The sequence below is a fragment of the Elephas maximus genome, chromosome 22 (genome assembly GCF_024166365.1).
Source record: "Elephas maximus indicus isolate mEleMax1 chromosome 22, mEleMax1 primary haplotype, whole genome shotgun sequence".
Lineage (NCBI taxonomy): Eukaryota > Metazoa > Chordata > Mammalia > Proboscidea > Elephantidae > Elephas > Elephas maximus.
In genome coordinates, this window is record NC_064840.1 from 5655085 (window position 1) to 5682185 (window position 27101).

Sequence of the window (27101 nt, forward strand, 5' to 3'; positions counted from 1 at the left end):
TTTGAATGGATGCACTTTTTATTTACTTAAGTAAATCTATTTAAAGAAGAAATGGTAGATCTCTATCATCTATAACTTTTTTTTTGCAAAAATCAATTGAAATTATAACTAAAAAATGTTCATATGTAGACTACCTAAATCCTCTGGTGCACTATTTGTAGATTTTGGTTTATTGTGATTTTTTTTTTCTTTGCAGGATTTAGGGAGCTTATCCAAATTCAATCACACTCTTCACTCATTAATTCCTTCATTCAGCAAATATTTATTGCTTACCTAAAATTTTTTTTTTTTTTTTTACTCTGCAGCCAGAGGTTGTTCTAGGTTCTGCAAGTGTTTTTCTTGGGGCAGTTAAAAAAAGATAACTTTATCCTTTCCAAAATTCTAAAATAACTTCTAGTGCCTTCACCTTTTTGAGTGTGTCAATTTAAATGTTTGCCCTTAACGAAATAATGCTTATTAAAAAAAAAAAGACAGTACGATGTAACTGTCCTATTCCTAAAATAATTATAGGATTCAGAAAATACATTATTTCTGAGCACACTACAGTATAATGTGGTAATGAGAGAGTTTAAAGGTTTCTAACAGGTGCCTGGAGGAGCGCTGGTGATGCCGCTTTGGGGAGAAAGATGTGGCAGTCTGCTTCCGTAAGGATTTACAGCCTTGGAAACCTTGTGGGGCAGTTCCGTTTTGTCCTGTAGTAGGGTCGCTGTGAGTTCGAATAGACTGGCCCGTCAAGGGTTTTTTTTTGTCTTGTTTTAAATAGATACCTTCTTCTGCCTCTGGCTCCGCCCTCCCTGCACCTGGCCCCACCCCTCTGCCCGCCCCTTTCCGCACAATCCCGCCTCCAGCCCCACCCCTCAGTGACCCAGGCCGTCGTAGTTCTCGCGAGAGCTCAACCCGGAAGTCTCACGAGGTAGACGGGTGGTCTGGCAACCCACGTGGGTTGGGCTTCGGACAGTGTTGCGAGTCGGCCCACGGAATCCGAGCGCCATGGGGAAGCTGCGCCGGCGGTACAACATCAAGGGGCGCCAGCAGGCGGGCCCTGGCCCCTCGAAGGGACCCCCCGAGCCGCCTCCAGTGCAGCTGGAACTCGAGGGTAAGGGATCTCGGGACAGAGGGCTGGGAGCCACAAGATGGGTCGCCTAGGGCAACGCCGCCAGGACCCGGAGCCAGGGACCCTCCGGACTGTGCCCTACCTTCCCTACTCTGGGGCGGGGTCCTAGGGAGGAGCCCCCATTTCAGATGACCCTAAGGCAGGAGGGCAGTACAGCCTAGATTTAACAGTGAATGCGGGCCTTGCCTGGATTTCTCTCGCATAGGGTCCGACCCTATATAAAAGCATGAGAATTCGGGCAAGAAAACGAGATAATTTCATCCATTCTGGCGCCTTCGATTATAATCTCCGTGCCAGCGACCCTTAACTTTCAGACCTGTCAGCTCAGCTTCAGGACCTCGACATTTCTGGTCGGACGCCTCCTTTCTAGTAGATTCGCCTGGAGACATAGCAGAAAACAGATTTTAAAGAATCCTGCTTTCCTGAGTTTACATACTTCTGGGAGGAGAGAGGCAAAGATAAACGCTAAGCTGTATAAAATATTACCTGGCTATAAAAAAAAAAAAAAACTGGCTATACTAAGGATATAAACAGAGGAGGTGGGTGGGGGTGGGCTACAGTGTTCCATAGGGTGACCAGGCGGGATAGGGGGGTAAGGCCTCACCCAGAAAGTGTTATTTGCGTCAAACCTGGAGGAGGCCAGAGTGGCAGAAAGAACCGGCCGGATCGTGTAGGATCCTGAAGACTTTGGCTTTCACTCTGAGGGAGCTGGGAGCCATGGGAGGGTCTAGAGCAGATGAGGGACACAACCTGGACTTAGGTTTTTTTGTTAATTTTTATTGTGCTTTAAGTGAAATTTACAAATCAAGTTAGACTTAGGTTTTAACGGCATCCCTTGGGCTGCTGTGTTGAGGGAAATCCTTGGGGACAAAAGGGTGATCGGCAAGGAAGCTGTTTATCACGTTAATTCAGAACAGGAGTCAGTGGTGGAGGAGGTGAGAAGTGGTTGGGTTCAGGATGCATTTTGAAGGTGGAGTTGACAGGATTTTCTGACTGACTCGGTGCCTGTATGAGAACAGAGGAGGAGTTAGGAATGATTCCCAGGCCTCGGGCTCAGTCTCTGGAGGACGCTGGGGGTGGGGGGTAGCCTGGGAATGGCTGTGTATGTGAGTGGTTGGCATGCCCGTTAGATATCCAGGCAGGCAGCTGGTGATTCGGATGCTCAGGAGAGCCAGGTCCAGGCAGAGACAGCGGTTTGGGAGTCATCCTCATCTAGATGGTACTATCTAAAGTCGGAAGATGGGATGGCTCACTCAGGCAGTGAGTGTGGACCAAGCAGGGAAGAGGTCAACGGACTTGAGGCCTGGGGCTGTCAGGACTGGAGGACAGGAAGAGTCTGCAACAGAGATGGAGCACCTGTGAGGAGGGTGGAGAGCCTGGTGGCCCTGGGGACCAGGGAGGAGACTCACCCTCAGAGTCAGGGAGGGAGAGAAGGACCATAAGGTTTATCACTTGGCAGGGGGGTGACCTCGACAGGAGCAGTTTCAGAGGAGAGTTGAGGCAAAGCTGGATGGAGTGGGTTCAAGGACAAGGACGTCTTGCAGGCTCCTGAAACTGCACGTGTACTAAATTGAACTCATCTAGCAGCTTGAATGTAAGCTCCTGAAGGGCCTGGCAGAGTAACCCGCTGCCATTGAGTTATTTCTGTAGCAACCCTGTAGGACAGGGTACAATTGCCGCATAGGGTTTCCAAGGATGTAATCTTTATGGAAGCAGGCTGCCTCAGAGCAGCTGGTGGGTTTGAACTGCTGACCATTTGGTTAGCAGCCAAGAGCTTTAACCACTGCACCACCAGGGCTCCTCCTGGCAGGTTAGGCATTAGGAAAGAATGGGCCCAGATTCTGGAGACGGAGGGAGGGAAGGGGAGCCAGGGCTGCTGGAGAAGCCTGTTGTCCTCAATCCACCAGTGTGTGCTCTGAGGTTCCACATTCTGGTTCAACCTGGGTGGCAGCGAGGGCGCCAGAAAGGCAGCAGGGTGGGATTCCAGTGGCCTGAATTCCCTTCTTGGAAGTGGCGCAGATCGGCTGGGAGTTGAGGCTGATTGACTCTCTGTGCCTGTGTTTCTTTATCTGTAAAACATGACCAATGGTAATAGCTGTCCTACCTGTTCTTAGAGTTTTGGAATTCTGGGGAAACATGTTTATGGCTGAAGTAAGGATGCTTTGAAAAGTGAAGAAGGTGGAGGTGTGGCATGTCCCATGACGGACATCAACCATTGTAGGAACAGCAACAGCTCAGAGCATGAGAGGGTCCCACCAAGAAGGCAGAAGACACCGGGGTGACATTTTTAACTGGGTGATCAGAGCAGAGGGGCTGAGGCCTCTTGTACTCAAAAGATTTGGGAGAAGTTGTTTCTAACATCAAAATGAGACATCTGTGTTTATCCTCGCCTTCCTCAAAGGCCAGTGGGATCTTTCAGCAACATAAGTCAGATTGCACTCCTGCTTAAAACCTTCTAATGAATTTCTGCACATATAGGATAAAATCCTGCCTCCAGCCCTATGTGATCCTGCTGCCTCCGCTCCACTTTGACCTTCTCTGTCCCCGTGGAGCCCCAGAGTGGTGCAGTGGTTAAGTGCTAGGCCACTGATTAAAAGGTTGGCAGTTCGAGTCCACCCAGAGGTACCTTGGAAGAAAGGCCTGGTGATCTCCTTCTGAAAAACCAGCCACTGAAAACCCTATGGAGCTCAGTTCTACTCTGACACACGAGAGGTCACCATGAGTTGGAGTCAACTCTGTGGCAACTGGTTTTGGTTTTTCCTATTCCTATTCCCCCCCGCCCTTTCTGTCTGTTGCACTTATACCAGCATCCTTGCTGTTAACTGAGACACACTAAGCTTCCTCCTGCCCCAGGCCTACACCTGTTGGTTCTGTGTGTACAGGGGTTTACAGATGGGGCAGGAGGGCAGCTGGCAGTGACACCATGGTATGTGTGCATCATAAGTGTCTGGCCTCCGGGGCTGTGGATGAGCCAAGCATATCTTTTCAGATAAGGGGACGTTGAAAGGCATTGATGCAAGCAATGCACTCGTTCTTCTGGGGAAGAAGAAGAAGAAAACCAAAGCCCCTCCCCTATCGAAGAAGGAGAAGAAACCTCTGACCAAGAAAGAGAAGAAAATGCTGCAGAAAATCTTAGAACAGAAGGAAAAAAAGAGCCAGGTACGCCCCACTCTCTGAGGGCTGGAGAGTGGGGAGAGATGTGGGGTCTGCATCCCACAGTGCCATCCAGTAGAACATTCTAGAATAAAGGAAATGTTCTATGTCTGCCTGCATGTGGCTACTGAGTATTTGAAATGTGGCCAGTGTGACTGAGAAATTGAAATTTTTTATTTTATTTAATTTTAATAAATTTAAATTCGGATAGCTATATGTGGCCGCAGTTACTGTACTGGACACACAGTTCTAGAGTGTTCAAACTCTTCCGGCAGGGAGCTCCTTGGGTCTCAGTCAATCTAGCATGTGTCCAGGTATGCTGAGGCCCTGATGTTAGTTTGTTAGCTGGGGAGTACGTAGATCAATGCTCTCTTTTTTTTTTTTTTTTAATTTTTGTTATTCTTGTTGAGAATATACACAGCAGAACATAAACCAATTCAACGATTTCTACATGTACAATTCAGTGACATTGATTATACTCTTCGGTTGTACCACGGTTCTCACACTCATTTTCCAACTTGTTCCTCCCCTATGAACATAAACTCACTGACCCCTTAGGTTCCCTTCTAGTCTTTTGAATTGGCTGTTGTCAGTTTGATCCCACGGCGGTTCTTAAAACAGCACAATGCTCAGACATTCTTTCTTAATTAAACTAAGCTATTTTGTTTTTAAACTTTTTAGGCACTGGGTTAAGCTATTTTTAGGTCATTTTGTGTTATTTATTTTTTAATTTTAGAGAATTTCGAACTGCTTTCCTTATTTTACTCACAGTAACAGTCCTTTAATATAAAATCCAACATTTTCACCCTTCAACGTGTACAGTTCAGTGGGTTCCAGTGTATTCATGGTGTTGTGTTACCATCACTACTGGACCAGCCGCCCAAAGCTTGCATCTGTTAACAACGTGCAGCAGTGCAGTTGTAACCTGACCGTTGATTTAAAAAGACTTCAGGTGTTAGCGATACTGCACTTATCTTTAGAGCCTCACCACCTTTTTGAAGAGAAGGTCATGATGTGAAAAGTTGAATGTACTCGTCCCCCCTCCCCCCCCAGCGAGCAGAGATGCTGAAGAAATTGAGTGACGTCCAGGTTTCGGACGCCGAGATGAAGCTCTTTTATACCACATCCAAGCTGGGCATGGGAGACCGCATGTACCACACCAAAGAGTGAGTCTGTCTGTCCTTTTCTGGAGCCCCTTCTTCCTGCCCGGGTCCCCAGGGGAAGGGCTCACAAGACACAGGCTCTCCTGTGGGTTGAAAAGGAGCTCTGGTTAGTGCTCAGCTGCTAACTGCAAGGTCAGTGGTTCAAACCTGCCAGCTGCTCTGTGGGAGAAGGACATGGCAGTTTGCCCCTGTAAAGATGGGACTGTTCTGTCACATGGGGTCTTTATGAGTCGAAATTGACTAAACAGCAGTGCGTTTGGTTTTGGTGTATGGGTTGACAGGGAGCCCTGGTGGCACAATGGTTAAGCGCTCAGCTGCTAATAGAAGATTGGAGGTTCAAACCTACTAGCCATTTTGCGGGAGAAAGACCTGGCGATCTGCTTCCGTAAATATTATAGCCTAGAAAACCCTATGAGGCAGTTCTACTTTGTCACATGAGATCACCCTGAGTCAGAATCGACTGGACAGCACACAACATGGGTTGACATTGAAAATACATTTGGGTTGATGGTCATTAGAGCTAAAGAGCCTCTCAAGGGTAAAGTCTGCAGGTGCTCCTAAACTCCCTATAGTGCACAGGGCAGCAGAGTTTCACGCTCTCTGGTGATTTCTGTGTTTTCCTGCAACACTGAGTCCTGCTTTTCAGGTTCTCCGGGCTCTGACATGGTGATGAGGCCAGAAACCGCCATCACGTGATCAAGGGTCGATTTGGCCTGTTATCAGGTTTTGTTGGGCTTCTGTGGTGTTATTAAGGCTTTTGGATTGTTTGCCAGCAGATTCGTTTCCTGGGGCTACTGGGAGAAAAGACCACAAACAGCGTGGCTCAAAACAAAATGAAGTTATTTTCTCACAGTTCTGGAAGCCAGAAATCTGAAATCAAGATGTCAGCAGGGTTGGTTCCTTCTGGAGTATCTGAGGAGAAATTTATCACAAGCCTCTCGTAGCTTCTGATCGTTGCTGGCAGACTTTGGGGTTGCTTGGCTTGTGGCAGCGTCACTCCAGTCTCTGCCTCTGTCGTCACGCGGCCTTTTCCCTGAGTTCGTGTCTGGGTTTTCTCTTAGTCTCTGCCTCCATCATTACACAGCCTTCTCCCTGTGTCTGTGTCTCTCGTTTTATCTCAGCCTCTGCTCCGTCGTCACACAGCCTTCTCCTTGTGTCTCTGTCTCTGTGGTTTTCTCAGTCTCTGCTCTGTCATCGCACAGCCTTCTCCCTGCGTCTGTGTTTCTGTTTTCCCTTTTTGTAAGGACACAGTCTATGGATTTAGCCCTAATCTAGTATCACCTCATTTTAAGAAATTACATCTGCAAAAAACCGTATTTTCAAATAAAGTCACATTCTGAGGTTCCAGTGGACATAGATTTGGGGGATGAGGAGACACTATTCAACCAGCACAGGCAACTTATAAGTACTAGGAGATTTCACTTCAAATCAGGTTTCCAGCTGGCCTTGGGCAGTCGGGTGGTCTGGCCACCCCAGGCTCGCAGTCCTGCAGGTTGGCAGGTGGCTGGAGCTGAGGGCTCCTAGCGTTTAGAGGGAACCTGGGTGCTCCTTCCAGCCTAGCCCCCACCCTTCTCTGCTGTCCCACACTTGGCCTGCTTTGTTCATTCATGGTATCACTGACCTGCTCCCTGTAAGCATCATTCACGTGATGGACTCTTACTGAGTGCAAACTCTGTCCCAGGCACTGCTCAGAGCTGTGGAGACAGAACAGTGCACATAAAAACGTCTCTTCCTTAAGGAGCTTAAATTCTGGTGGTGGGGAGATGGGTAGTAATGACTCAGATATGTAGTGTATCTATGCTGAGAAGTACCCAGAAGAAGGGAAAGGAGGAAGGAGGGAGGGGGTAGGTGTTGCAGACTGCCTGGTCTAGGAAGGTCTCCTTGATAAGGTGGCGTTTGAGCAGAGACTGGAGCGAAGTGGGAAGAATTATCTGCAGGAAGGGTGTTTCACACAGGGAGTAGCAGATGCAAAGGCCCTGGGGTGGGAAGGGCCTTGGCATTTGAGTCCTGACCTTAGATCAGCGTGTGGTCACCAGAGCTGCCTCAGATGTCACCTGGTGAGCACTAGGACCTCAGTGCCTGATGCTGTCCTCTCCCTGCAGGAAACCTGACGAGGTAGCCCCCCAGGGCCCAGAGAAGATCAACAGCCTCAGTGGGGCCCACCGGAAGCGCCGCCGCTGGCAGTCAGAAGAGGAGTCTGAGTCCTCCGAGGCGTCTGAGGCTGATGAGGCTCTGGCTGCTAGGCAGGTGGAGGCTGGTGCAGGAACAGCCGCAGTGTGTCTGCCACCAGCCCCTCCAGAGGCCCGGGGCCAGAGCCCAGTGCCCAGCTGTCAGCCCACTTCAGCTGGGACTCCCGCCAAGGCTCCTGCCCCTCCAGCAGCTGCCCCGACCCCAGCCAGGCCCCTGGCGAAGCCCGCCGTCTTCGTCCCTGTGAACCGCACCCCTGAGATGCAGGTTCGCTGCTCCAGTGGTTGTGATTAAAGGCCGGGTCTCCTGGTGAGGGAGGGGCTGGTGGTGTGGAGAGAGGCAGCCTGGTGGTTTGGGGGAGGTTACAGGCCCTCTCTGTCTCTCTCTCCTTACTTGGAAGAGAATGACCATACCTGCCTCCTTGTACCTAATCATACAGTGAAGCCTGTGAGAGCGAGAACTTGGCAGGACTGCCTGGTTTTTCCAGGTCTCACAAGTGTTCTGCCTTTAACAGGGTGCAGTCATCACTTTTCTGTTGCTCTCTATTTAGTGGAAAATATTTGTGTTTTTCTTCCCTGACAGGTTTCCACCTTACCCAGGTTCCGGCTTTCACAGGTTTTACTCTACATCTCTAGTACTAGGTTTCTCCAGGCGTACTACCTGGCTGTTTAGAGACTGATGAGCAAATACATGTGAGGATGGTTTAGAATGATCCAGGCTCATCATCAGGGCTCCTGATAGCAGTGTGTGTCATCATCACCTCCAGCTCCTGACTATGGTCCTAGCCCAGGTCTAATCCAGATAAGAGTTTGGGCCGTGGACTCAGCTAACCTGAAGTCAAGACCTGGTTTCACCACTTTGTAGCTCAGTTCCAGAGCCTTGTTTTCTTTGCCTGTAAGATGGGGGCATTCAGTCTATATAAGGTGCTCCACTACTCCTTGCCCAGTCTCCTTATCTGGTAGTGAGGGTGTCCGTAGGTTATCGTGGCAGTGAGAGGATTTGGGCGTAAGGTATGCAGCCTATGGTTGATGCAGGGAAACCTCGGTGGAGCAGCCACGGGCTGTGTCATCTCAGGGTAGGCGTGAGTTTTTGGTGACGTTGTGGACGTCACCCTATGCGGCCTTTCTTTTTCTGAGACGGTCCCCTGGGATTATCTCCTCCGCCTTTCTGCAGAGAACCCTCCCCTGTGCCCTGAGCACTGATTTCCTCTCTCCCTCCAGGAAGAGCGGCTGAAGCTCCCAATTCTCGCCGAGGAGCAAGTGATCATGGAGGCTGTGGCTGAGAACCCCATCATCATCGTGTGCGGCGAGACCGGCAGCGGCAAGACCACGCAGGTGCCCCAGTTCCTCTACGAAGCTGGCTACAGCAGGTAGGGCTGGCCTGGGGTTCTGGGGAGTCATCCCCACCCAGGGTGCAAGGAGACAGGTCCCTCGGGTAACTGGAAAGTGATCCCCCAAAGTCGTTAAGAGCATGGACTTCCAGGATGGAGCCCTGGCTCTGCCATTTACATGCTGTGTGGCCTGGGGCAAGCTACTTGACCTCGCTGTACCTCAGTTTCCTCAGCTGTAAAATACGCTTCACGATAGCATCTAATTCACAGGTATGGATTAAACGAGTGAGTTCATATAAAATGCTCAGAGCAGTACCTGGCACAGAGCGCGGTGTGTTGACTAGCATTGTTGTGTTGCCTCCCGTTGGTACATTTGGTCCCTGTGTCCAGGGTCTCAAGACCACCCCCAGGTTCAGTGACTCGCTAGCAGGACTTAGCATGTAGCTGTACTCAGGCTTTCCCACGCAAATAATGCGTGCCTTCTACGTTTGTTTGCCAACCGCTCCCTCCCCCGCCCACGATGTATTTTCGTTAGTGTCACCGCAAACAAATATAGAAGGCACGTGTTATTTGCGTAAAAATACAGTATTTATTACAGCGAAAAGACACAAAGCAACATCAAAAGAGGAAAGGTGAGTGGGGCAAAGTCTGGGGAAGCAGGTGTAAGCTTCCAGGGTCCTTTCTCCATGGAGTCATTTCTGACTCAGGGTAACCGCATGTGTGCAGAGTAGAACTGCTCCGTAGGGTTTTCAAGGCCATGACCTTTCAGAAGCAGATCACCAGACTTGTCTTCCAAGGTGCCTCTGGGTGGGTTCAAACCGCCAACCTTTTGGTTAACAGCCAAGCGCTTAACCATTTGCAGCAACCAGGGACTCCCACCTCTTACTAGCATGTGCCGGAATTCCAGACTCCCATGATGTTCAGTATAAGCCACATGGTTTGTACAAACAGTCTAGGCACAGTAAGCCACACTTATCACGATTGTGGGGGGAAAAACCCAAAACCAAACCTGTGGCTGTCGAGTTGACTCTGACTCATAGCAACCCTAGAGGACAAAGTAGAACTGGCCCATAGGGTTTCCAGGGCTATAATATTTACGGAAGCAGACTGCCACATCTTCTTCCTATAGAGCAGCTGGTGGGTTTGAACCGCTGACCTTTAAGTTAGCAGCCGAGCACCTAACCACTGCACCACCAGGGAACCCTCCCTATCCAAATTCATTGTAAGCAAGTCTTTCCAGGGATGGCAGTCTCAGACCTGCTCAGTTAACTCTTCCCTGTGCAGTCTCGAGCCCAGCAGCCCATCCACCTTGGTGGGTTCTTGTGTCTTGCACTGGGCTGAGTCAGGCCAGGCTCCCCCAGGTCCTGTCCAAATCAGCAGCCAGTACTCCATTGAGCCACGACTCCCAAACCACCTGCTGTCTCCAGCATCGACACACAGGCTGCTCCATTTTCCTGTTGCAAGCAGTGCTACTGGGCACAGCCCGGTGTGGGTGCCACGGTGCCCCCGAGGGAGTGTGAGTCGGCTGGGTGCACACCACGTGCCTGGGGACAGACACCACGGATGGGGCAGGCTGATCTGGTATTTGTCTTCTTCCCCTCCCCCAGTGACGACAGCATCATCGGGGTCACAGAGCCACGCCGAGTGGCCGCCATCACCATGTCCCAGCGAGTGGCCAAGGAGATGAACTTGTCACAACGGTGAGGGCTCCTCCTTCTGGGGTGGGCAGGGTGGTCATGTGGCAGGCACGGAGGTGGGCAGTGTGGCAGGTCCTGGTCCATCCGAGGTCCTGGGGGAGAGTGCTGCATGTCAGCTCTGCATGGCCTCCTTGTACGAGGGCCTTCCTGCAGGGGCGTCCTGCACTGGGACAGCTAGACCATCCTGGGGGGTGTGGAACCGGAGGACCAGCCACACCCTCAGGCTTGCAGCATGCAGGATGGCCCTTACAGGGACAGGAGGGCACTGCAGAGCTGCAGGTGGCCAAACTCAGGAAGTCTTGTAATTAATACTCAATTGTTAATTAACATGTAAAAAACAAGTTTTGTCATTGAGTCAGGTCCGACTCATGGCGCCCCCTTGGGTGTCAGGGTAGAACTGTGCTCCATGGGGTTTTTAATGGCTGATTTTTTAGAAGTGGATTGCTAAGCCTTTCTTCCAAGGCACCTCTGGGTGGACTCAAACCTCCAGCCTTTTGTTCAGTAGCCAAGCTCGTTAACTGTTTGCGTTACCAGGAACTCCTTTGTCATACCTACCAAACATGTAATAACTCCTCGATTCTCTTTGGTCCCTGTTCATATGTGCTCATTGTCACAGACCTGGCTGTAACCAAGGTCTACACTCATGTTTGGCTGACCTGCCCTTAAGTCCTTTGCCACCTAAATGGTTCCCCTCCCGCTTCGTATTGGAGACCAGGGCTCTGGAGTGGGAGAGAGGGCTGGGGCTGCCGGGCCTTGTTAGGGAAGCTGGTGGGCCCTGCCCTTAGCCCTGCCAGCCCAGTGTGGGGCAGGACTCCTCTGCTACCACCTGAAGTGGTCACGGGGCTACAAGGGTCTCCCTGCTCTGTGGAACAGCATGCACTGAGCCAGAGCCTGTCCACGCAGAGTCGTCTCCTACCAGATCCGGTACGAAGGCAACGTGACTGAAGAGACGAGAATCAAGTTCATGACGGATGGTGTGCTGCTTAAAGAAATCCAGAAGGTTGGTTACTTGTGTTGTCTCTAAAGCCAGGCCAGAGAGTATGGGGCCCAGCAGGGAGGACATCACCCCTGGTACAAGCAGGCACTGTGCCAACTATGCAAATGTCAAGTGCCACTCTGCCACTGTGTGACCTCGGGCAAGTTACATAACCTCTCTGAGCCTCTGTTTTTTGACCTATAAGCTGGCCCTTTCTCCTGGAATCATTTTGAAGCAGAGATTGTGTGAAGCCTGAGGACAGCTTTGCACAGTGCCTGGCATCAAATAGATGCTCATCCAGTGGGAGCCCGTGTTTGTATTATGATCTGGGTTTCAGAGTTCGTACGTCCGCCATATGTGTACGAACGCATATGCTGTAACACTCTGTAGGTGCTGCCTTGTGTTGGACGGAGCGGTGGACTAAGACACAGGGTGACTCTGCCTCTGTGGACTTCCTGGTCCCGTGGGGGGAATACAGTCCAGTGAAGGGCAGCACCAGGTTGGGAATGGGTGCTCAGCCCTGTTCAGCCATATCAGGGAGGAAGCCCTGGTTCCGGGTCCTGAGCAGTGGTAGATTTGTACATTCCTCCACCATGGACACCTGGGTTCAAAGGGCATTCAGTACATGAAACAGCACACACAGCTGCTGCCTCCTCCAGGCGCTCTGGCCTGCCTCAGGGAGGTTCCTAGGGAGTTGGAACATTCTGGAACCTAGGCTAGTCAGTTCCACAGGGGTGGCGTGAGTGTCTCCCAAGTGCACACAAGACTTGGAGGGCAGCTCCTCCTGCTGGGTGATGTCCCCTCGGGGCTGAGGTGGACAGTGGGGACTCCTGGGTCCTCTGCCTCCAGGGCTGGCTGGGGCACCCAAAGGGTGGCTATGAACATAATATGGGGTGTAAGGCATGTGCTGTCCTTTGCCCAGACCCCCACTCCATGTTCCACTCATTTCTGTTCTTTTCCCCTTCCTCACACCCCAGACACCTGCATTTGTCAGCTCAACCCTTAGGAATAGTAGTTTGCTGTTTTGTAGACTCCACGCCAAGTCCTTGCTAAGTACTTCACAGGTATTAGAAAAAATAAAACCCGTTGTCGTTGAGTCAATTCTGATTCATAGTGAGCCTATAGGACAGAGTAGAGCTGCCCAATAAGGTTCCCAAGGAGTGGCTGGTGGATTTGAACTGCCGACCTTTTGGTTAGCAGCCGAGCTCTTAACCACTGTGCCACCAGCTGTCATCAAATTCTCACCGTGACCTGGTGAGGTGGGGCATGTTAATCTCATTTCACAGATAAGGAGACTGAGGCACAGGGTAGTAGGCTAACTTGCCTGAAGTCACAGGGGCAGGAAGTAGCTGGCCCCTGGCTGAGTGGCTCTGGGCTCCCATTGACATCAAAGTGGCTCCTGGAGCTGGAGGTTCAGGGCTGACCTTCCTTGGGGGGCACTAGCAGGAGATGACCCCCTGGTTCCTTCCCAGGACTTCTTGCTGCGGAAATACAAGGTGGTGATCATCGATGAGGCCCACGAGAGGAGCGTGTACACCGACATCCTCATTGGCCTCCTGTCCCGCATCGTGACCCTCCGGGCAAAGGTGACTTGGGGGCGGGTGGCTGGAGTCCCCAGGCCAGGACTCCCACTGCTTTCAGGCACCTGGGCTCCCTTGGCCTATGCATATTCATTCCCCAGGCTGCTGGTGTGAGGATTCCCCAAGGACATGGGCCCCCCCAATGCCAGGGCTGAGACTCTCTGTGTAAATGGCTGTGCGATTCTGCACACTGCTCCCCCTGGGCCCCTGGGTCCAGCCTCATAAACTAGTTGTCCTCTTCTCCATTCGAAACGAGAGGACCAGGCAAGTAGCTAATGCTGCAGCCAAGCCCCCTGGAGTCTAGCTTTAAAATACCGCTGGGTCTTAGGAATCCATATGACGTACGGGGCTGCTGGCCAGCTCTGAGATGCCTGCCTGGTGCCTGACTCCATGCCAGCTTCACCCTCCTCTGAGCTGGCAGCAGGAGGGCTATGTCCTCCCTTCACCCTCCCATCCCGCCCCTCAAACAGGCAGAAGCAGGCCTCTGAGCCTAGCTGGGTCAGGGGATGCAGCTCCAGGGTTGGGATTGTCCTGGCCCTCCTGAGGCTCGCTGAGAAGGTGACAAATGCAGAATATTCATCATACAGATGTCAACTGGGTACCTGCTGGGTCCGGGGCCTGGTCCATGCACTGAAAATAACACCAGTGAACAAGATGAACAGTCCCTGCCATCGTGGAGCTTCTTATTCAATGAGAGCAGCAGGCAATAAGCAAACACTGTGAGCTGGTGATGGATGGAGCTGGGAGGGGAGGGAGATTGCTAGGGAGAAGGTAGAGGGCTGGGTGGCGAGGGCAGACCTCACTGAGAAGGCAGCATTTGAGCGGAGGGCTGAAGGAGGTGAGGCAGCAAGCAGGGAAGGAAGTTCCAAGCAGCAGAAACAATAGGTGCAAAGGCCATGAGGCAGGAGTCCACATGGTCTTTTTTTTTTTTTTAAATAATATTTTATTGAATTTCCAGTGAAGGTTTACACAGCAACTTGTTTCTTTTCAGCAGTTTCTACACAGGTTGTTCAGTGACATTGGTTACATTCTCCACAGTGTGTGAACAGTCTCGTTTCCGTTCTGGTTGTCCACTTCCATTAATCCAGTTTCCCTGCCCCTTTCTTATTTTTGTTTTAAAGTAATTGCTGACCATTTGGTCTCATATAGATAATCTTTTAAAAGGAGTACAGCAGTTATGGGTGATATTCATTACTTTTTTTTTTTTAAGTAATTTTTATTGTGCTTTAAGTGAAAGTTTACAAATCAAGTCAGTCTGTCACATGTAAGCTTATATACACCTTACTACATACTCCCCTTTCTCTCAATGTTCATTACTTTTTGATGTCTTTTCTAATAGTTTTTTTGAGATACAGCTCACATACCACATAATCCACCCATTTAGAGTGTACAGTTCAGTGGGCTTTCACGTGCTCAGGGTTGTCCAGCCATCACACATCAATTGTAGAACGTTTACGTCATTCCAGAATGAAATCCTGCCCCCTTTAGCTGTCAACCCCCAGCACTAGGCAACCACTCATCTAGTTCTTGTCTCTATAGATTTGCCTTTTTATGGATGGATAGTATTCTGTTGTCTGGATTCACCACAATTTTGTTTATTGGTTTCTTGGTTGATGGGGATTTGACTTGTTTCTACTTTTAGGCTATCATGAATATTGCTCTTGTGAACAGTTATGGGCAAGTTTTGCTGTGAAAACATGTTTTCAGTTCTCTTGGGTGCATACCTAGGAGTGGAATAGCTGGTCATAAGTAACTATGTTTAGCATGTGGAGGAACTTCAGCGGCACCATTTTACATCCCCACCAGCAGTGCACGAAGGTTCCCACTTCTCCGCATCCTCGCCAACACTTGTTATTGCCTGTCTTTTTTATTCTAGCCGCCCTAGTGGGTGCAAAGTGGTATCTCATTGTGGTTTTGATGTGTGCCTGGCATCATATGAGGAGTGTCACGGAGCCCAGAGTGGCTGGAGTAAAGGGAGTGAGGTGGGGAGAGCCAGGAGATGGGGTCAGAGAGGTATAGGGGGTGGGTGGGCCCAGACTGAGGCTATTATGGGGAGTGTGGTGGGGGCCTTGGACCTGTGCTGTGTCTCTGACCTTAGCTTTGTTTTCACCAAAGACACTGAGCATTCTGTAGCTCTTGGGTTTGGGGTTTACCACCGAAGACAGCTGGTTCTGCAGGCTTGGGAACTTACTGTGAAGCACCTACTGAGGCCATCAGGTGCTGCCGTGGGGGCTGGTAACCAGGGAGTACCCACTCCATCCCACCCCAGAGAATGCAGGCAGTACCTTCCTGAACCTCGGGGGCAAACAACTAGCATGAGGGGAGAGGAGTTGGGTGAGAGCCAGCGGCAGCCGTGACCACTTTGGATTTGTTGGACCCTGCTCTCAGCCCTCCTACCTTACATTCTACCATTAACGCTTCATCCCTTTAACAAGCCACCAGTCTGGGAGAGCCACTGCTACTGGCTCACTTTATCCAAGAGGTCTTTTGTATCAGAAGTAGTTCTAAGCGGTGATTTGAGGGGTTCCAGGAAGGCAGAAGAAGCACCTCCGCCCACCCCCCCCCCAGTTTTCCTCCAAACCTAGCCAGGCCACTGGGCGGTTGTGGGTCACCAAGCATCTCCCATCCACAGAAGCACCTGCCACTGAAGCTGCTCATCATGTCGGCCACACTGCGGGTGGAGGACTTCACCCAGAACCAGCGGCTCTTCGCCAAGCCACCCCCGGTCATCAAGGTGAGGCTCAGGCCAGAGTCCAGGCGGCCACTAAAGCATGGCCTGGTCTGTCGCCTTGCCAGATCAAGGACCCCCAGTAGCTCTGTCTTATGGTAAGCCAGCAAAGTGTTAGAGAGGCATTAAAGACCCATTAGCACCAAACTGAGGTGTTCGCCTTGACCCAGGAAGATCAGGAAAAGGGAAGGGACTGATCCTGGACTGGCGACGCCTCTTGCCACCTCCGTCTACCCGCCCCCCCGCTTCTCGGTTGTCTTTCCTAGGTTGAATCCAGGCAGTTCCCGGTGACGGTGCATTTTAACAAGCGGACGCCACTGGAAGACTACACCAGTGAGTGCTTCCGGAAGGTCTGCAAGATCCACCGGATGCTGCCTGCAGGTGAGGCCCCGGCCAGGTGAACAGCCGAGCTTCCTTCCCCTGTCCAAGTCATGATGGGGACAGGGCAGTGTCTACATGTACAATTCAGTGACATAGATTACATCCTTTGAGTTGTGCAACCATTCTCATCCTCCTTTTCTGAGTTGTTCCTCCACCATTAACATAAACTCATTGCTCTCTAAGGTTCCCATCTAACCTTTCGAGTTGCCATAGTCAGTTTCCCAGGGATACTCTTGCTTTGATTCACTTCTAGGGCTTTCACTTGCTGTTCATTCTGGTCGGAGCACTCCCTGCCCTCTGCTCAGCCCCAGCTAGTTCCCACTCCTTCTTCACGTTCCGCTAGAGGCCCCCTCCTTATGGTCACAGGTCATCCTCCCACCACAGCACTCTGCTGTCCGGCTGGATATGGCACTCCTGCTTGCTCTCAGGGTGGGTCTTGGTGGGCTGAGTGTGAGGAGCCACAACACCCCATTCTCCCCTTAGGTGGCATCCTGGTGTTCTTAACGGGCCAGGCAGAGGTGCATGCACTGTGCCACAGACTCAGGAAGACCTTCCCCCGCACCAGACGTGGACCGCAAGGTAAGCCTGGCAGCCCCACCTCTGACAGAGACCTCAGCCCTGAGCGGCGCGCTGGACAGCATCCATGCCTGGCGGGAGTGGCAGTCAACCGTCAGCCTCAGAGTCTCCCCTGTATCAGTCTGTGACAGCCTTTGCCTGCTCCCCCTGCCTGGAATAAATGGTCATTGCAGTGATGGCCTTGCTCTGGACAAGGAAGAGCAAAGTCCCTGGTAACCTGGCCACAAGATGTCTTTTTCCCTCATCCACACATCTTTCCCCAGAAAAGGAAGAACAGAAAGATTCGGTGGAAGAAATGCGGAAGTTTAAGAAGTCACGGGCGAGGGCGAAGAAGGCTCAGGCCGTGGTAAGTAGAGCATTTGTCGGGGCTGCTTGAGACTCGAGATTGCTACCGTCTAATGGCATGGCCACTGGCCTCATGAGGCTATTTTGATTTAAGTTTGAATAAAATTTATTTCTTCAGTCACACTGGACATATTTCAGGTGCTCAGTTGCCACATGTAGCTATTTAGATTTAATTTTAAATAAGTTAAAATGAAATAAAATTAGAAGTTTCTAGAATAGGCAAAGGCATAGAAAGTAGATTAAAGGTTACCACGGGAAATGGGAAGGGGGCGCTATTGCTGAAGGGCACAGCATTCCTGTCTGGGGTGATGGAAAACGTTTCAGAGCGAGACGGTGGTGATGGTTACACAACGTTATGAACGTGTTAGTGCCACTGAATTGTGCGCTTGAGAATGGTTAAAATGGCCATTTTTTTTTATTACATGTATTTTACCACAATAAAATTCTTTTTAAAAATAAAAAATTTTAAAACTTAAGTGAAATTAAAAACTCAGTTCCTCAGTTGCACTAGGCACGTTTTATGTGGTCTGTGGCCACAGGAGGCTGGTGGCAGCCATATTGGCCAGCACACGTCAGAACCTTGCTGTCGTGGAAGAGAGTTCTGTTGGACCGCACCGCTGTAGAGGCCGCACGGCGGCCTGTGGTTTGAAACACATTCAAGGTTCCCTGTGCCGTGGACGGGGAGGAAGCTTCTGGAAGGCCAAGACCTGGTTGCCTGAGTAGGGCCTGGGAGGGCAGGCAGAGCAGGGGACCCCTAGGTGCTTGAAATGGAAGCGTCAGAGGTGAGGCATCCATTTCCGGAAGGAGAGGAGGCTGGGCTGTGACGGGTGCGCACACCCAGGCCATCTGTATGTGATGTTCTCGTGGATCCGTTTACGGTACTGAAACTACTTAGGAAGTCACTCACTTTCCTATGTTGTTAGTTGCCATGGAGTCTATTTCAACTCATGCGACCCCATGTGTGCAGAACAAAAGTGTGCTGCATCGGATTTTCAAGGTTGTGGCCTTCTGGAAGCAGATGGCCAGGCCTGTCTTCCGAGGTGCCTCTGAATGGGTTCGAACTGCCAACCTTTTGACTAGTGGTCAACTGCTTAACTGTCTGCCCCACCCAGGGACTCCTTTACCCTCCTATAAAAAAACCAAACCAAACCCATTGCCATCAAATCAGTTCCGACTCATAGCGACCCAATAGGACAGATTAGAACTGCCCGTAGGGTTTCCAAGGAGCAGGTGCTGAATTTGAACTGCCAGCCTTTTGGTTAGCAGCTAAACACTTAACTGCAGTGCCACCAGGGCTCCTTATCCTCCTGTAGTGCTTACTATGTGCCAGGCAGTGTTCTGAGTTCTTTACGTGTGTAAACTAATAGACCCCTCCCTATGAGAAGAGTTCTGTGATTATCCCCAATTCTGAGATGAGGAAACAGAGGCAGAAGGAAGTTAAGTGACCCACCTAAGGGCGTGTGAGTAGTGGAGCTGGGCTTTGTACTTAACTGGATTTGATTTTCCCTGCCTGTGACACGTTTCCACCCAGGGTCACCTGCAGCCTTGGCGTTGGTATCTTTTTTTACTGTAGACGTTGCCCCAGATTAACTTGGATCACTACTCAGTGTTGCCAGCGGGTGAAGGTGATGAGGACAGGGAGGCAGAGATGGACGATGATGAGGAGGCCCTGGGCTCCGACCTGGATCTGGACTTGGGGGACGAGGGGACAGATGAAGGTGAGACCTCAGCAGAGCTTCCTGTCTTCAGGTCACTCAGTTCACTCACAAGCAAGGTTTGCTGAGCCCCTCAGTGTGCTAGACCCTGTCCTGGGCCCCGGGGAGACAGCCGTGACAACTGACCACCTTGCCTCACAGAGATCATAGTCAGGTTGAGATCACCTGTGTTCCTACAAGCCTTTGAGCCCCGAGAGAGCTGAGCTTCCTGTCTGCTTTGTCACCTGGTGGTTCCCGAGCTCCTGAGACACTGCCCGGCGTGCAGTGTACCAGTTGTCGAGTCAGCTCTGACTCCCGGCAGCCCCACGTGTGTCAGAGTAGAACTCTACTCCACAGGATTTTCAGTTGCTAATTTTTTGGAAGTAGATGGCCAGGCCTTTCTTCCAAGGTGCTCCACCTCTCAAACCTCCAACCTTTTGATTAGCAGCTAAGCATATTAACTGTTGCACCACTCAGGTACCCGTTGGTGCAGAGTAAGCCCTCATGTATTTGTTGTGTTGTTTGCAATGGGGCTGCCACCCATGGCTCCCTTTCGTGGGTAACATGGGCCCTGGGGTAGTTGGGTGGACTGCCCCCTTGAGGTGCTCACTGGGGCTGTGTTCACGTAGATGGGCCAGCTCCTTGCCACGTCCAGCCTGGCCATGTGGGCCAGCCCCAGGGCACCTCTGCCCTGCTCTCAGTGTGTGGCTGCCCTGGGCTCGAGCGGTGCCACGGTACATACTGCTGTATGGTACCCAGTGCACACTAAGTCCACGCGTGCACTGCAGAGCCGCCTGGATACAGGGGCCGGGTCGAGCCCCAGGCTGAGCAGTGCCAAGGCAAGCTTTAGAGTGGCCGTTGGTTGGGTTACTGTGTGTGGAGAAGATTCTGGAGCAGGGTGTGGGGCAGTGGGACAAGGAGAGCTTCCCAGCACCTCTCAGCAGCAGCTGTCTGCTGTGGCTTTGCCCACTCTCTGAGCTGGTCCCAAGGGGTGGGCTCCTGGGAATGGAGGCTGATGCATGGGCCTATGCGGAGTGGGCTGGGAGTGCAGGGCAGCCTGAAGTGTGGGCGGGGGGTGGTGCCCAGCAGGCCTCTACTCTCTCCCCAGGTGAGCAGCCGGACGCCTCCCTCCCGCTCCACGTGCTCCCGCTGTACTCTCTGCTGGCCCCTGAGAAACAAGCACAGGTGACCCATTGGGCGTGGCAGGCAGGGCGTGTTCACCTGGTCTGGGGCGGCTCTCAGGGGCATTGAGGTGGGGCAGGGCCGTGGTGGGGCGGTTAGGAGCAGGGGCTCTGGAGCCACACCCCAGGCTCTGCCTCCTCCTAGCTGTGTGCCCTCAGGCATGTTCCATCCTTGTCTATGCCTCAGTTTACACCCTGTGAAATGAGGTTAGTGATCCTGCCTGGAGCTTAGTTAGCTGCTGTCATCATTATCGTTGTCCTTGCTATCATCGTTATGTATTGGCTTGGCAACATTTAAGTTCCCCAGAAGTTTCCGTGCACTTAACTTTTTGTTTTTCTGGTTTTGGTGCTTGTTATAAAACACTCAGCAGATATAAACTACAAGGTAAAAGACACCTCTGTTTCACCCGGAAATCACCATAGTCTTCCAGACTTGTTAGTGTAAACGCGTAACTAGTATAAACATATTAAAAAAAAAAAAAACCTCGCTACAAGTCAGTCCCGACTCATGGTACGAAAGCATGAGAGACCCGTGTTTGTGGTGCCCTTTAAGCACAGATGCTGTGTGGGACATCGTGACCCTCAGCTGGAGTTTTTGTTGGATCCGCAAAGTATTTTTTTTTAATTGGACCCATTGCTAACGTTTGAGAATTAGGAGACTTGCGGTAAAATTCTCGATCTCTTGTTTTTCTTGGGAGAAATGGAAAGATCTGGCTCCGGTGGCCCCACGCCCCTCTAACAGCGCTGGGCCAGGCTGGGCAGGTGGGTGACCCACACGCCATGCTCCCCGTGACCCCAGCTCCCCCCGTGTGTGTCACCTGTCTGTCTGGACATCTCGGGATTCTTGAGCACTGCAACTTACAGTGACACACTTTTCTTGCAAATGCCCATGGGCAATGTTCTTTTTAAACTTTAAGCTCAGGTTTCTGAATGTGTGTTGAGATCTCCTCCTTGGAGACTACAGAAGCTTCCCTTGTTTTTAGCCTCAGGGTCCTTGTGGCCAGTGGGGAGACTTGTTGATCTGTGCCCTCCCCGGCCTCACCCAGCCTCACTAACCTCACTCTGATGAAGAGAGATTCCTGGCTTGGCCCCTCAGCCACTACTGCCTCCCTCCTGTGGATGCTTTCCTGATTCTGCTGTCTTCTTGCCACCCCTTCCCAATCCCAGGTCTTCACACCACCCCCAGAGGGGACACGGCTGTGTGTTGTGGCCACCAATGTGGCCGAGACATCCCTTACCATCCCCGGCATCAAGTACGTGGTGGACTGCGGGAAGGTCAAGAAGCGTTACTATGACCGTGTCACCAGCGTGTCCTCCTTCCGCGTCACATGGGTCTCCCAGGCATCGGCTGATCAGCGGGCAGGCCGGGCCGGGCGAACAGAGCCTGGCCACTGCTACAGGTGTGCACCTGGGACTTCTGTCCCAGACTTGGTCCCCGAAATGCCGTCCACTGGGGAGCAAGGAAGGGTGGGCCTTTGGGAGCACATCCCAGCTGTTCCTACCACTCTCTGCCCCTCCCCTCAGCAGGGAGTCCTGTATTCCTCTGGAGACTTGTGCCCTTGGGAGGCTCCACAAGCCCTTTTCCTGTTGGCTCACAAATACTTGCATTATTTCCTTATCCTGCTATGGAAGTCAGGCCTCCTTCTTGGCTGCTGTTTCCTTGTTTTGTTTCTGGCTTTATCGAGAGGAAATCCACATACCACACAATTCACCCTTTTAGAGGCACAGTTCAGTGATTTTTAGCATATTCACAGCACTGTGCCACTACCACTGTGATTTTAGAACCTTTCCATCACCCCAAAGGGAAACCTCATACCCATCCGCGGTCACTCCCCGTTTCCCTTAATCCCCAACCCCTGGCAACCACTAAGCTATTTTCTGTCTCTGTATATTTTCCGACTCTGGACCTGTCATATGAATGGAATCCTGTAACACAGTCTTCTGTGTCTGGCTTCTTTCACTCAACATAATGTTTTCAAGGTTCATCCACGTTGTAGCATGAATCAGAACTTCATTACTTTTTAAGGCCCAGTAATACACTGTTGTGTGGGTAAACCAGATTTTGTTTATCCATTCAGCCATGGATAACTCAGACTGTTCCCACCCATGATGCTGCACTGAGCGTTGGTGTCAGCCTGAGCTCTCAGGCTGCACTTACTGGCCGTGCTCTGTCCCACAGGTTGTATTCCTCCGCTGTTTTCGGTGACTTTGAGCAGTTCCCTCCTCCTGAAATCACCCGGAGGCCCGTTGAAGACTTGATCCTTCAGATGAAAGCTCTCAACATTGAGAAGGTCAGCCAAAGGCCCAGGTCCTGCCACCGCCCTGCTGCATCTGGCTTTCCCACTGCTGGGAGAGGCTGCTGTTTTCGAGTCTGGTCTCTAGGGTGGCCCAGCCCCCCATAGCGGTACGGTCCACGTGGCGTTCCCTGTGCTGTGGGTCTGCTCCCGCCTCCCCATGGCACAGGGAGTCCAGGAGCTGAGCCTGGCAGTGCTTACCCAGTGGGGGCAGCCTCTTGCAGGACGTTGCATCAGCGGATGCTCCTGTGGCCTCCCACCTCCTGTGAGCTGCGTCGCCCTTGAGCACCTGGAGCTAGGCCACTTGGGATGTGAGGTCCCGTGCCTGCTCGTAGTGTCTGTCCATGTCCCGGGGATCACAGGATCACCTGTTGCAGCCCTCTGTCCCATTCCTCTGGACAGAGGGATGTCCTAGCATACCCACCAGCCAGGAGCTGCCCCCTCTTCCTGCTCTAGGGAGTGTCCTGTGCCCTGCTGGGGGCTGCCCACAGCATCTCGATCAGGCCCACACCCCATGAGGTAGACACCTGGATCGCCATTTAGCAGACAAGTGCCAGGAACACACACCCAACAAGTGACAGAACCAGGAATTGTCTTGTTTTTAGGAAAAGCATACGCTCACTGGTTTTTCCAATTGCAAACGTAATGCTTACAAAGGCACAGCTGTTCGGTACTTCAGCACAGAGAAGGTGAAGCCCATCCTGGAGATAACCGCTGTCCCCATTTGCGGCCCATCTCCCCAGTGGCATTCCCTACAGTTAGTGCATCGTTACTGCTGCAGCTTTCTGAGTATCGGGGAGCTCTGCGTGCTTTGTTGGGCTTGGTTTTTTTCCACTTACTACAAGTAGGAGCAGCCGTGATGTATCGGGTGCCAAGTATGTGCTCACCACCCCTCTGTGTTATCCTGCTGTTGTTAGCTGCTGGTGACTCAATTTTGACTCGTGATGACCCCACGTGTGCAAAGTAGACCTGTGCTCCACAGAGTTTTCAAGGCTATGACCTTTTGGAAGCAGATCGCCAGGCCTGCCCTTCAGGACACCTGTAGGGGGTTTGAACTGCCAACCTTCCAGCTAATACTTCAGCACTTAACCATTGGTGCCACCCAGGGACTCCCCCATGTTACCCTAGGAGCTGTTGGTTACTAGTATTTCCGCCCCCGTTATACAGACAGGGAAACTGAGGCATTGAGACGTACCTGGCTGTGGGTCATGGGGCTAGAAAGTGTCAGGGCAGGGGTTTGAACTCAGACAGTCTGTCTCTGGGCAGCCTTTTTTTTCTTTCATAGTATTTTATCGCATTTTCAGTGAAGGTTTACACAGCGTTTTAGGTTCCCATTCAACGAGTTCTGTGCACATCGTTCGGTGATACCGGTTACGTTCTTCGCAATGTGTGAACATTCTCAGTATTTCCATCCTGGTAGTTCTGCTTCCATTAACCTAGTTTCCCTGCTCCCTTACATTTTCATCTTTGTTTTAAAATAATTGTTGACCTTTTAGTTTCATAGGTAATTTTTTGTAGGAGCACAGAACTGACAGATGATACTCTTTTTTTGTGAGCCAATCGGTTATGTAGCTAAAAGATGATCTCAAGGGATAGTTTTTGTTTAAGGTTTAAAGAGTATCTCAGGGCAATAGTCTCAGCAAGTCCTCCAGTCTCAACCAGTCCAGTAAGCCTGGTTTTTTGTTTTTGTATTGTTTTTAGGAATTTGTGGTTCTGTTCCACATTTTTCTCTCATTCTATCAGGGTCCATCTATTGTAGCCCTGATGAGAACGGTCAGTAGCGGTAGCTGGGCACCATCTAGTTCCTCTGATCTCAGCGTAGATGAGGCTGTGGTTCATGTAGACTATTAGTCCTACAGACTAGTTTCTCCTTTGAGTCTTTGGTTTTCTCCTTTCTCCTTTGCTACAGATGAATAGAGACCAATAGTTGTGTCTTACAGGCAGCCATTTCTAATGCCTTTCCCTAAGGAGCCCTGGTGCCACAGTGGTTAAAGTGGTTGGCTGCTTACCAAAAGGTTGGCAGCTCAAGCCCTCCAGCTGCTCCGAGGGAGGAAGATGTGACAGTCTGCCGCTGTATAGATGAGAGCCTTGGAAACCCTGTGGATCGGTTCTACCTTGTCCCGCAGGGTCGATACGCATCAGAACCGACTCTGCAGCAGTGGGTTGGGTTTTTCGTAAGTGACACCAGTGACTTCTCTGCTGAACTGTCTTCAGTGGCCTCCCTTCCTCTTGAGCAAGATGCAGAGTGCTTTTTGGGCTCTGAGGTGCTGCATGATCCCTCCCTGCGTGACCTCACCTTCACAGAGGCCCGTGGGAGGCGGTCCCCAGGCGTGTGTCCCTGCCCTCAGTCCTGTCTCCTGCTGTCTCCTATGTCCCCAGGTCATCAACTTCCCCTTCCCGACCCCTCCCTCTGCAGAGGCCCTCATTGCCGCTGAGGAGCTGCTGATCTCACTGGGGGCCCTGCAGGCGCCCCCGAAAACAGAGAGGTAGGGGCTGGGTGGGCAGGGTGGGGGCCCAGTTTCTACCTGTCCTTGGCCCCTCCAAACGCACACACACTCCACACGCACGCACACACATGCACACTCCACTCGCGCCTGTGCACGCACACGCACACCCCACATGCGTGCACGCACACACACACCTGAGCTGACTGAGCACTAGGGCCTCTTGGCTCTGGTTCTAGAATCTCCTCTGGGAGCCTAATCCCTTGCACACTTCCATCCTCCAGGGTGAAGCAGCTGCAGAGGTCCCGGGTGAGCTGCCCCATCACCCTGCTGGGCAGGACCATGGCCACGTTTCCTGTGGCACCCCGCTATGCTAAGATGCTGGTGCTGAGCCAGCAGCACGGCTGCCTGCCCTATGCCATCGCTATTGTGGCCGCCATGACAGTGCGCGAGCTGTTCGAGGAGCTGGACAGGTGTGAGGCTGGGCCTGGGAAGTGTGGAGGGCCGTGTTCGGGCCTAATGAGAATACAGGGGTACCTCGGGCAGGCCTTCCGTCCTCTCTGAGCCCTGCACTAAGCCTCACAATGGGATGGTAACCCCATCTCACACTGAGTGAGATGGTGAGACTTGGGTCTCAGGGAGTCCCTGAAAACTGGAGAGTCTTTGATGTCAGAAAAAGGCCACTTGCAGTGAATCCACTTAAAACAGCCACCAGGGAAAGACACTGCTGTTGAAAGGATGGTATCAAAAATTATAAAAATGTACTTAGTGTCTTGTAGATACAGTGAGATTCAGATTATAGTTAGTTATGGTTACATGCTAGCTCCTAGAGTGAGCAAGTATTAATGTTTTCCTAATGAAATGGCGCAATGGCTTCGAGAGACACCCTCCTTTGTGTGCTTGCCTTTTGCGGCTTGATCATACAAAAGTTCCTTTCTGCCAGCACTTCTGAAGGCACCTCCAGCTCCTCCAAGACGGGCCCTTGTATGTCGTGAATGTCTTATAAACACCCCTGGAGAGGGCACTCGGCGTCGTGGACAGAGCTCTGCCTCTTGAGCCACACGTGCCATGTGAGAATGCCGTGACGTCCTCATTTCTTGTCTCAGTGGCGGTGAATTTTGAGCTGAGCTTAAGAATTCACTTGTGTTAATCAAGGACCCATCGGGCTGTGGCCTCTCTATGACCCGTCCAGGTTGGTGAGTGTGTCTCCTGCCCCTGAGCCCTGAGGGTGGCCAGGCGGTAACCCGGTGGTGTATGTGTTTGCAGACCAGCCTCCAGCGACGAGGAGCTCGCAACACTGAGGGGCAAGCGGGCCCGTGTGGCCCAGATGAGGAGGACCTGGGCGGGGCAGGGGGCCTCTCTGCTGTTGGGAGACCTCATGGTGCTCCTGGGTGCGTGCCTGGCCAGGGTGGGAGGCAGGTGGAGGAGTGAGGGACTGGGATGGGGGTGGCCAGTCGGGGCAGATGGAGGGTGAGGGTGGACGGAGGGGTTGGGGTCAGGGTAGCCAGCGGAGGGAGGCGGAGGGGTTAGGGTGAGGGTGGCCAGTGGGTGAGGGGCAGGTGGGGGGTGAGAGTAGACAGAGGGGCTGGAGTAGGGGTGGCCAGTGCGGGGTGCAGGTGGTGGGGCTGGGATGGGGGTAGCTAGTCAGGTGTGCAGAGGGGCGAAGGACTGGTGGAGGCTGTAAACAAGCACCCCTCAGCTCCCCAATCACCCTACAGCTGCCGTGGGAGCCTGGGAGTTCGCTGGTGGCTCACCCCAGTTCTGTGAAGCCAACGGGCTACGGTATAAGGCCATGATGGAGATCCGGCGCCTTCGAGGCCAGCTGACCACCGCAGGTAGGGCATCCCAAGTGGGTCCCAGCCTGGTTTGCTTCCCTCCTGTCCTTCTGTACCACGGCCAGCCATGCAGAGGGCTAGCTCATCGTCAGAGTTGGAGAGCAGCTGGCTTTGCATCCCTTCAGAGCTTGTCCCTGGCATGAGAGGGGGGTGTCTGGACCTGTCTGTAGCTATGTTGGGCTGTGGTGTGGGCTGGAAGCTTCCAGCATGTGTCGGGAGCTGGGTCTCAGGTGGCTGAGTCCCTGAGGCCTTCTGTGTTCATGTCCTATCCCTAGCATGTGCTTGCTTGCTTCCCAATTCTTTGCTTTTCTGTCTCTTTAAAAAATTTACCAATGGGGGAAAAAAAAAAAAACTTACCAACAGTTTTGTAGGGGAGGCAGGAAGGGATTTTCATTGCATACCTCAGTATAAAACAAATCCATT

The 27101-nt window shown here is 51.9% G+C and overlaps 1 protein-coding gene across 4 annotated transcripts in view; it reads left to right on the top strand.

Annotated features, from left to right (window-relative positions):
- Positions 1-903: 903 nt before the first annotated feature.
- The window catches only part of DHX37 (DEAH-box helicase 37), a 30515-nt gene continuing 4317 nt past the window's right edge, over positions 904-27101 (top strand). For all 4 annotated transcript variants that reach the window (XM_049867000.1, XM_049867001.1, XM_049867004.1 and 1 more), the window contains exons 1-20: positions 904-1096; positions 4104-4273; positions 5321-5433; positions 7533-7884; positions 8838-8986; positions 10555-10647; positions 11548-11644; positions 13093-13206; positions 15833-15934; positions 16195-16309; positions 16793-16888; positions 17149-17231; positions 18804-18948; positions 20033-20109; positions 21273-21505; positions 22285-22396; positions 24779-24885; positions 25128-25316; positions 26110-26234; positions 26562-26678. In XM_049867000.1, coding sequence (XP_049722957.1) covers positions 991-1096; positions 4104-4273; positions 5321-5433; positions 7533-7884; positions 8838-8986; positions 10555-10647; positions 11548-11644; positions 13093-13206; positions 15833-15934; positions 16195-16309; positions 16793-16888; positions 17149-17231; positions 18804-18948; positions 20033-20109; positions 21273-21505; positions 22285-22396; positions 24779-24885; positions 25128-25316; positions 26110-26234; positions 26562-26678 — 2695 coding nt within the window. In that variant the 5' untranslated portion in view covers positions 904-990. The remainder of the gene's footprint in view (positions 1097-4103; positions 4274-5320; positions 5434-7532; positions 7885-8837; positions 8987-10554; positions 10648-11547; positions 11645-13092; positions 13207-15832; positions 15935-16194; positions 16310-16792; positions 16889-17148; positions 17232-18803; positions 18949-20032; positions 20110-21272; positions 21506-22284; positions 22397-24778; positions 24886-25127; positions 25317-26109; positions 26235-26561; positions 26679-27101) is intronic.